The following is an 11,190-nucleotide window of genomic DNA, read 5'->3' on the forward strand; positions in this document are numbered from 1 at the left end:
GTTTTCAGGTCTAAAATCAACATGGCCGCCTGTAACCAAACACCACATGGCATTTTTACAGAAAGATTCTTATAAATATTATTTATACAACTGAGTAAAACTGAAATTTAAAGTTATTTATATAGATATTGTAGTAAACCTGTTGACATGCCATAAATCCACACTTGACTCACAGACTACTTTATATTAAATAACTCAGAAAGCCTTGGAGACTTGCCAGTCTTTTCTTCAGGAGGAAATGACATCGTGTGGAGCAGGTCATGTGATCTGGAATTAACACACTTCCTTGAGAGGTGTTTTTGTCATGGGGAACCTCTCGGACACAGATACAATTAGTTATTTTTCGTATAAAATTTGATACATTGCCAAAAAAGAAATATCTCTCATGATTATTTCAACTTAGTAAAAAGAACACAATCAAAACTATGTTTGAATAAGCTCATTTTATTATTCTTTATCTAATTAGAAGGTCGACCTGTCCAGGGTGTCCCCTGCCTTCGCCCGAATCAGCAGGGATAGGCTCCAGCACCCCCATGACCCTAGTGAGGATCAGTGTTGGGCAAGCTACTTGGAAACTATAATGAGCTAAGCTACCAGCTACTCAGTGTTAAATCAAGCTTCACTACACTGAAGCTATGACCCACAGAAATGTAGCAAGCTAAGCTACAGCAATATGGCCAAAGTAGCTTAATACATTCAAGTTACTTTTTTTTCTTACCAAAAAATTTCAGGGACTAATGAAGTCAGTCAAACGGAGACAAGAAAATGCTGACTTGTTTATTATTAAACCATCATTTTTGTTCTCAGTGCTCCAAAGTTAGTAAGTTGATACACTGAGGAATATGTGGAGCTCTATTTAAAATGAATCAACCTTTTTACATTAGAAATCATTGTTCTGATTTTCTTTTTAGTTTGTATTGCAGACATAATGTATCTGATAATTAAGTTGCAGTAGCTTATATTAACACACCACTTACATTGGAGGGTATAATAGGTTACATTTGATATCATTTCCATATAAAGTAAGCAATATTATAGTAAGACAATTTTATACATAATTTGGGTATTCACATTGGGTATTAAATCAAGTTTTATTTCTTAAGTCTAATATCTATGTAAAATCATTCCATGCTTTCCCAAAGTGCTGTATCCACTACTACTTAACTCAATTTTGGTCTTGAGTGTAAGATTAAGATATTTAATCATTTATGCCATCACTTTTGTTTCCCTTTTTGTTATTTTTTTCAGCCATTTGCTCATTAGTGTTAACAGTAATACTGAAGAAGACAGATTTTGGTTTTACTGTTACCTCGTTTTCTCCCATACCTCCCATAATTAAACTGATATGTATCAGTTTAATTATTTAATCCCCCAATTTATACACATTCACACACTGCCACCACAACCTTACGCTTAATTTAATTAATTTACTGCCACGCGAATTGTAGATATTGAAAAGTAGCTCGATTGTGTGTGCATCTTATACTGCGGTTGACATGTGGTGGTTAGCTAACTGCTACTGGTTGTGCATATTCTGTACTCACCTGTATATGGGTTCTCAGATTTGTATTTGACGTCTTTGAAGTTGACAGAAACTTCGCATTGGGTTGGCACAGTAGGTATCTGAAAACAACTTTTCTCCGTTTTTTCACAAAAACTCAAAAACTGAACTGTGTGTGTGTGTGTGTGGATCCAGTGGAAGGGATTGTTGAATGACGACATCAACAGTTCCTCCGCTTCTATTGGTCGACACAGACATGTCGGCGTTTGGAGAGGATGTCACTGTCTGATCCTTAAAAGTGTGAGATGAGACTGCAGCAGAGCAGAAAGCTCCGCTTCAAGCAGTTCAACATTAATCATTTTTAATGTAGCTTTTTGCGTTCGCTACCGCGCTACATGACCAAAAGATTAGCTAAGCTGTTGAAACGTTTTTTGATTTTGTAAACAACAACGCTACCACGTCGTTACAGAAAAATGTAGTTAAACTACTAACGACGCTATTTGTAGTGACGTTACTGCCCAACACTGGTGAGGATAAAGCGGTGTATAGAGGATGGATGGATGGATAATTAGAAGATGGTTGTTATTAAATTCAGATGGTTATTTAGTTAACATTTTAGTGATAAAGTCATTTTTTATTAACAAGTGATTGTTTCCATAATAAATAATTATGGAATTTGTAAAGATGTGACCATAATGAATATAAAAAACTATTTTTTTTACTTTTACTTGTATTTACTTGTATGTGTATCCCATGGACTTCAAAAGTCCCTCAGTTATATATTGACCCTACTCAACTTTTTCTAAGTAAATGGAAATAGATACTTCCAAACATTCATAAAAATGGTAACGCAAGCTGGAAAATGTGCATCAACACACCACAAATCCTGCCCGGTGACAGCTGGAGGAACACGACCAAGAGCTAAAGGTGTTGCAAACTCCACAACCATAAATCCAGTCTAGCAGATGAAGGAAAACGTCTGATCAACCAAGGCCACACCCCATAGTTCACTATGCCCAAAGGAGCTGCCACCAACATCCAGACCCAACAGGTCCGGGCTGGTTTGGCAGCACCAGGGGGAGTAACACAGGATCAGGAAGGTGGTTTTAATCTTATGGCTAGTAAGAATATATGGCAGTTTGCTGAGTAAACTAAAAAATGCAAATTGATTTCAGTAAAATAACATATCCTGATGTTTGTATTAAGGAGGATCATGCATTATGATCAAAATAGGGTTAATAATTGGTGTGATGATAAGCTTAAGTTAATTTTTAATAACCCACCAACTTGTTAAAGTTTGAGACTGGTGAAATATCTCCCTAAAAGTAGTGAATAGACAGAAACTGTTATCTTCCGGTGATGGATAAATAATTGCGTTTCCAAGTCTAAATAACAACACAAATGCATACTTGGGAAAAAAAATGATGGTAACAATAGCAGCCTTCATATATTGTTAAGTAACACCTATTTTATAATCCCTTCATGAGAACACATCTGGAACATGGTGGGTGGTGTGAGCTTTTGATAGGGTTGTAGGATTTTGTCATCAGCTCATTTTAATGAGAACATCTCTGTCTTGTTCCCCTATAATATGTGCTTCTGTCTCGTCCTCAGCGCACATCTGTAAAGAGAATTCATTTGAATGTTTCCTGGTATAAAAGTCTGTTGAACATGATCAGAGATTCATCCCTCAGGTGCAGCCAGAGGATTTAGAAAAGCATCCTACCTGACTTGTTTTGTCTGCAGAGGGATATGGGATACAGTGGTGGAGGCATTTGTGCATATTTGTGTGGGCGTTGGAAAAAGTACAAACAGGAGACAAAGGTTCCCTTCTCCACTGCCGAGACAGGTGCACTATTGAGGAATCACATTTCCTCAAGAGCAAACCACAGCTCCTCTAACCGTAGAGAAATGGAAGGTCATTTTCGTGAAATGTGCTTTACAGATCAAAAGGGTAATTTACTGAACATCAGTCTTCCTGCTTGGGTTTGCGTTGGACTGAATTTCCTCTATTTCCTATTCGTGATCAAAGCAGGTCACTTCAGGCGGCGCACCCAACATCAGCAGTACTTCAGTGAGCTGTCAGGATGCTGCAGGACGGAGCGTTTGTTCTGTAAATGATCACACACAGTTTTCTGCTCCAGTGGTGTGTGTCACTGCTGTGTGCTTTCAGGTTTCATTTGGGACTGAGGCAGTCAGTCATTTGAATAAATTCATGCGAGTACGAGTGACAAATAATCATTTAGGAGGCTATTGTTAGCTTCTACAGCCCTTTTCAGACAGGCACTCCTTTTTATTGATCTGACGGCACCTTAATGTGTCATGCCTATTTTACTTTTCTGTAAAACTTGTGATAACCTTTGTGGTTACAAGTTGAAATTTCCATGAATATATAGATTTAATACTGTGAGAATAGGGATTAAAAACTCATCAATGGTGGATGTTTTGACTAAATGTCAAAAAAACAGGATCATAGGTTTAATTTGTTGCTTCCAGCTGTCTGTACAAGGGTTTCCTCTGAGGTTATTAACACTCCTGCTGTCATTATTTACTGGCACCAAAAAATATTGTTTTCTTGTCTGAAAAAAATCTAAAAATTCAGCAAAAAATTCTCCCAATTTCTGAAAATTTGCAAAACTTTCAGGAAGAAAATTTCAATAATTCCTTAAAAGGTTTGTTTTTTAAAAATCCCCCAAATTTGGCAAGAATTTTTTTGTAAATATTTTCAAAAAATGAGTAAAACCTTCCAAAAATATCCTAATAATATCTAAAGTGATTACATATATATCAGTAAAACTTCTAATATTTTCTTAAGAAACATTTTTAATATTTCTTTTTTTCCACCAAAAAATGCTCAAAGATTTCCCAAAAATGTTGAAAATGTGCACATCAGAAGTTTCACTGTGAAAATAATTCCCCGCCCACACACACATTTTCAAACTTTAAAATGGGTCAATTTGACCCTCAGGACAACATGAGGGTTGACGCTGAAGATAAACGCTTTTTTCTTTACAACACAATTCCACGTGTATTCTTTTGTAATTTTGATGTCTTCAGTATTAATCCACAGTGTATAAAATGGTTAAATAAAAACCATTGAAAGAGAAGGTGTGTCCATTGAGCTGCTTCACAGAGTCAGAGTGTAAAAACTGCAGTTAAATTGCTTACGGAGACACACGTTTGAGTCCTGAGCTTCATTACAGCTATCAGGATTTTAATATTATGTATTATACATCACTTGGTGTTCGGTTTAAGCTAGTGTGAACTGCAGATATGATACTGTGGCTCTCTTAGAGGGCTATAATTGAATGAAGCTGTGGTGGAACATTACCAGAGAAGTGACCTATGTCCCTTCACTTTCAGATTGATGAAGGCAGCAGTGTTCTATAACCCATGTCTGGAAAAAGGGGACTTTAGACAGCTGATTTAAAGCTGTGTGTGAATACAGATGAATGTCTCACCTCTTCTTCCCGCTGAGACAGAAAGTCCCTAACTACCTCGCACATGGACTGGGTTTATACAGGAGCAGGAATGCTGCTGCTGGAATGAGGCCGGAGTGGGCGTGGCTTCCCAGTTCTTCCAGAGAGGAACTGGTTCGTCATCATGCCTATATAAGGCAACCCGACTTCCTCCACAGGATGGATCACAATAAACACTACAGTAGCCCCAATGTTCTGCGTGTATTTCACATGTAATAAATCCAGCAGCCTGTTAGACTCATGAGGACTTCATGAAGCCCTGATTACAAGAACTGAACCCAAAGCGGCGCCTTCTGATAGCACATGAATAAATGAATGGATGAACAGCATGAATTAAACGCAGCAGTTTAATCTCACCTCCTTGCTTATCCAACAACCACATATTGAGCCTATAAAGCGCCAGCCCGTGCATAAATACAGTGGGCTTTTCTATTTCTGACTCTGCTCTCCGCTGCGATCCCTCCTCGGTGCGCTCTCTTGCCTACAGGCTTGTTTACAGTCGCCTCTTCCCGGCATTAGCGTCACTTGACGACGCTCTGACTGGGCGTGGCCTCTGAACCTGCCCGACCAATCAGGACGCCGTACCCCCCTGGCAGCCAGCCGCGTGTCTATTCCTATATAAAACGGCGCACACCAACCCTCCTGAACACACCTCAACAGGCGCAAAGAGCGGCACATCTTCCCAGCAGGAATTGCGAGATTTAACTTTTAACCAAAGAGGAGACAGAAAAGGCAGCTCTCATACCCCGGAAAAGACTTTTACCCGCTGACACTGAACTGAAGACAGCTTGTATTGGACTTTCACTCTTTTTCTTAATTTTCATTTGGGGACACTGTTGATTGAGAGAAGACCTGAGTTGATGCATGCTCTCTGCTGACGCTGACTTTTGTTGATTATCCAGAGACTGTGTATCTATAGCAGCTGGTAAGCTTCCCTTTTTCCTACGACTTTATGTCTACAAAGATGGAACAGCCTTTTTATCATGACGACTCTTTTCTGTCGGCTTACGGCCACTCAGATGCAGCAATGCACGACTACAAACTGCTAAAGCAGAATATGAATTTGAACTTGACAGAGCCCTATCGCAACCTGAAATCCCAGCTGAGGGCCGAGGCTGACCCGTACCAAGGGGGGCAGCAGGACGTGGGCTCCCTGAAGCTCGCATCACCAGAGCTTGAGAGACTCATCATCCAAAACAGTAACGGTGTCATCACCACTCCCACCCCGGGCCAGTACTTCTACAACCGGGGCATCACCGATGAGCAGGAGGGGTTCGCGGAGGGCTTCGTGAAGGCGCTGGACGAGCTCCACAAGATGAACCAGATGCCCCCTCCTAACGTGTCCATCGGAGCCGGTGGAGTTACGACGTGTTCGGCGGCGGCCTCTAGTGTCTTCGGCTCCGCCTTGCAGCCCGAGCCTCCCATCTACACAACACTGAACGCCTACTGCCCGAACACGAACCTCTCTTCCGCATCCAGCTACCCCACAGCCACCATCAGCTACTTGCCGCCGCACCAGCAGAGCCACCCGCAGACCTCGACGCACGGCACGCACCCCTTCCACCACTCCCTGCCAGGCTCCGGGCTCCATCCGCAGCGGCTGGTCGCTCTGAAAGAGGAACCCCAGACCGTGCCCGACCTCCTCAGCAGCGACGGCTCGCCTCCGATGTCCCCGATCGACTTGGAGTCCCAGGAGAGGATCAAGGCGGAGCGCAAGAGGCTGAGGAACCGACTCGCCGCCACCAAATGTCGGCGGCGCAAGCTGGAGCGCATCGCCCGGCTGGAGGAGAAGGTGAAAGTTTTGAAGAACGACAACGCGGGGCTCTCCAACACAGCGTCGGTGCTCCGGGACCAGGTCGCCCAGCTCAAACAGAAGGTCCTGACACACGTGAGCAGCGGCTGTCAGCTGATGCTCACAAGCAAGATGGAGGCGTTTTAAACTACAGAGACTACTAAATGACTGAAAAGTAATAACACTGGAGTCATGTTCTGCATGCGCAGCACTGGATTACCGGCTGAGTGTTGTCAGCAGCACCGGGCTGAGGGCTATGTGTAGACACCTCTGTAGGCTGTTTAGGGTGAAATGGTACTTTCGGATGCTGGGCACCGCTCACAGGACCATTCAACCCTAAAACCAGGGCAGCATCCAGACTGAGCAGACACTGAGCACAGCGGGCACAGGCCCACGAGTCGGGTTTACTAATGGTAGAAAATGGGAATGATTATTGTATTACTTTGTACTTTTTTTTGCAACTGATATTGTCATGCAATGCTGCATTTATTCATTGTGTAAATTATTTTTTTGTTTGTCCGGTTGATCCAGACAGACTGATGATGTCCAATGTTTACAGTGTCTTTTTTTATTTGTGATGTGTATTTAAGTAAAGTGTCTTAAAAATGAAACGAAACACGCTTTGTTTGTTTTCTATTTCTCTCTATAAGCTGCCATTTCACACATACACAAACAGCGAGAAAGAGTGGGAAGGCAGGGGAGGATATACAAGGTTACTTTCCAAACATATCGTTACCATAACTGTTATTACAGCTCCCTGTGAGAAGCCCTTACACAAGCAGATTCTAGTTTCAGTGTTTTTACGCACAGAGCGTAGCCTGCGTACGTAGGCTTTTCCTAATTGCGCAAGGGCTTGTCCATATATGGGCATGTTGGTGAATACTTCGTCACAGGGGAGGATTTCTGGGAACCCCCGCCCAGGTAAGACAAACTAGTTTCACCTCAATTCCTCCTTGTATTGTATCGATAAGGCTTCACGAGGGTGGTGGAATTTCCTTGAGCTATTGTGCAACACAGAGACGGAGCAAAGTGCAGCTTCTTATCAGAAACATGGATAAAAGCCGTTCTTAGAGAACAGCATGTAGATGAAAGAAAAACTAAGTGATATAGAAGCTGCCAAACTTTCGTTTCATCATGACCTGCAGTATAAGGGTCATAATAAAGCAACATTCACATCCAAACAAGCAACCTGTCGGTGGCACTCAAGCTTCAGAGGACATATTTGAGGTGTCAGTGGTCTGTAATTGAACGACAGCACATGAGGGGAAGTGACAGTGGCTTCAGGAATGTTGGGGGCGTCTCAAGATGCCACGCTGGTTGGCGGAGCAGTAGGCGAGAGTGGGCGTCCGGAGCGCGCAGGAGCATCTGTGTGGATGGATGAATCCCTGCGCGCTGCCAAGGACAACATTCTGGTGGGACGCATCACTGGCCAAATATGCGCGGCAGCTAAATCTCAAAAAGATGGACAGAGGGGGAAAAGTCCCGCGTTAAGAGGATGTGAATGACTCATTAGATATTCGCGCTTTCATCCAAAAGGGTCACCAAAACTTTTCAGGGGCCTCAGATACAAAAAAAAAGGACAACGATTTTAATGATGATGTGAGAATAACGGAGAAACCAAACATTACTCAGGGGGGCATTTGGAGCTTCTGCGGAAACGTCGGTGTTCAAAGCAACTTTTTGTGGCCCTTGGCCGAGAGAGAAACTGTGCGCAAAGTGGTCTAATAAAAACCTAAAGGGGGATTTCTGTCCTGTAAAAGCAGTTGGTGACGTACAAGTAAACAAGACAGCCGAAGTGAGCTGAAAAAAGCTTCTTCTCTCTCTCTCAGTACGCACGAAAACCACTTCAAAAGAGTCTAGGAGGAGAGGCTGCGGTTTCTTTATTCTTGCGCGCACTCTCACCTCAAGCTGTTTTGGAGAGCAAGGTTCTCAGCTCTTTTCATCTTACACGTATTTAAGTAGTCTAATTTCCATCAATAACAAGTGCCCTAGTTTTTGCCATGGACGTGGAAACAGAACCGGGCACACCCACACAAGTTCTCCTTTTTCTGCCTCTTTTTTATCAAGAAACATTTATTAAGGGGATGTACGTGTTTTTTTCTTCTGTCTGTCTCTCTTCAGGTTTTAAAATAACCTACATGTTATAAGAAACATCAAGGTCTGACAGTAAAACGCACTTGGAGCAACAATGCTGTCGACTCACAAGCATCACTCAGCTCTTTTCTGACCGCTTTTAACATCAAGCTCGAGTCTCCATTTACGCACACAGCAAGCCTACATATTAGAATCCGCGCAAACACTCCAAAATAAAGTCAATTCGAGCCATGCTGCCTCTCCACACGCCTCGGCCCACAACCCACACCGAGTGTCTGTGGGAACATCTGTGATGTGAACAGTGACGTATGAAGGGCTCTGGGTGGGTTTGATTTTCCTCTCCACGAGCCCCCTTCCCCTCCCACAGACACTCACAGGCCTGGCTCTCTCACTCATTCTCTCCCTCCGATCTTCTGTTATCTTCTCGAGAACCATGAATATTCCTCCCACCTTGCCGCGGCCATCTGAGGTTCTTGCAGGAGTTGCATGAGTAGATTGAGACGGATATTAGGAGCTGATATTGGGGAGGGGGTGCGATTTTCTTGTGGCCTAGTTCGAGGAAAGTTTGTTCACATGAAGTGATACAAAACGGTATTACAAATATGGAAAATCCTGTAAAGTGGCTGCTTCTTTGGACTTAATGGGATATTTAAATGTATTATTTGACAAACATTTGTGATTTATTAATGATGTGTGTCTCATATATAAATCTATAGGCCTTCACCAACTGTTGCCATTAACAGTAAGGTATCAGGGCCTCACAGAGGGGCCCTCACTGTTACATAACACAAAGCTGTGAAGGTTGCAGCTGAATATATAGAAAACATAGTGTTGGCATTTAAACAGCATTTGTTGATGTATGCTTACATTCTAATGTATGTTGGTGTATTAACACTACAGCAGAGAAGTGGCATAGAAAGCAGCTCTACATTCACACATGGAGCCACTGTGAAGTCTGAGGGGGGTTTAATGGGAGCACAGCGCCATCTACTGGTGCTAAACTGGAGGAGCAGCTGAAAAGAACAGTTGGCATTTCGCAGCAACATTCCTCTAAGTAATACACCTGCTGTATTACAAATACAGAGCCCATATTTCTATGCCTTTTCTAATGAGTCATAGAATGGTGTAATGTATCTATGGCATTCTTCCATTGTGATCGGCACATTTTTTGGACATTCTGTTTTATGTTTTGATGATTGGCATTTGAATGAATTAATGCGGTTTATATTTCATTAATCCTTTTTAGTTTTGACTTGTGAGAGGTGTTAAGATGGTTAGCAAGTAAGATACATGTAGTTTGCAGTGTTACGGCAGCGAAAAGGGACAGTGCAAAAATGCAAAAGACATCAGTAAAAGAAAAGAAATACACATTTGTGCTGTTGATATTGCACAGATTGCTCTTATTGTGGAAAACTAATGACGTTGCACAGCATTATTCTATAAGTAGATAAACAGTGATATAGCATAGATCTTTACATGAGCAGAGAATGCTGATTTTGCAGATGTTTTTTATATGTAGAAAACAGTAAAAAAAAAAATCTGCATAGTTTTCTAAATGTGCAGGTTTGAATGCTTTGATGTTGCACCCGAGTGAATTAAGACAGTGTTTCTTTGTTTGGTCAACTGGGAGATTTATGTGTATGCTTGTATTAAAACTCACAGATCCTTAAAAATCATTGAGGAAACCTTCACAAATGACAGTCAGCCTCAGCCTACTACAATAGCCTTGTACAGTAGGCTACTGCAGAGAACTGGACTGGAAGAGTAATATGGAGGCAGTGTACAGGAAGGGACAAAGTTGACTCTATTTCTTAAGCAGGCTAAGGTCATTTAATTTCTGCCAACCCTGCTGTACAGTGTTTACTGTTCAGTGGTGGCCAGCACTCTGTTTTTTGCTGTGGCCAGTTGGAGAGACGGCGGTCCAGCAGGTGACTGAGGCCAGAACTCTGAATAAACTGGGTTCAATATTGAGATTTTACAATGCACAGAAATAACTTGCATTTTTTCATATTTATTCATTGTTTTTGTTTAGCTTATTTAGTGTGGAAGCTACTCGAGGAAATGTGTGGTGTTATGTCTATCTATCTATCTATCTATCTATCTATCTATCTATCTATCTATCTATCTATCTATCTATCTATCTATCTATCTATCTATCTATCTATCTATCTATCTGCTGTATGTTTTGAAGTCACATGAAAATTGTCATTTTTTTAAACACTATTTTTGGATGTTTTAGCCAACATTAAACAGTGACAGTGGAAATAAAATGAAAATGTGTGGAAAGAGAGCAGTGAAAGGCCTAAGGTCACCCTGAGAGCTTT

General features: G+C 41.8%; 1 protein-coding gene across 1 annotated transcript; it reads left to right on the forward strand.

Moving 5' to 3' along the window:
* Positions 1-5,612: 5,612 nt before the first annotated feature.
* On the forward strand, positions 5,613-7,388 carry junbb (JunB proto-oncogene, AP-1 transcription factor subunit b). Its single transcript, XM_022190663.2, has one exon. It carries the CDS (start codon positions 5,933-5,935, stop codon positions 6,917-6,919), a length of 987 nt encoding a protein of 328 aa, XP_022046355.1. The 5' UTR covers positions 5,613-5,932; the 3' UTR covers positions 6,920-7,388.
* The last annotated feature ends 3,802 nt before the right edge of the window (positions 7,389-11,190 follow it).

Source organism: Acanthochromis polyacanthus, chromosome 21 (genome assembly GCF_021347895.1).
Source record: "Acanthochromis polyacanthus isolate Apoly-LR-REF ecotype Palm Island chromosome 21, KAUST_Apoly_ChrSc, whole genome shotgun sequence".
Taxonomy (NCBI): Eukaryota; Metazoa; Chordata; class Actinopteri; family Pomacentridae; genus Acanthochromis; species Acanthochromis polyacanthus.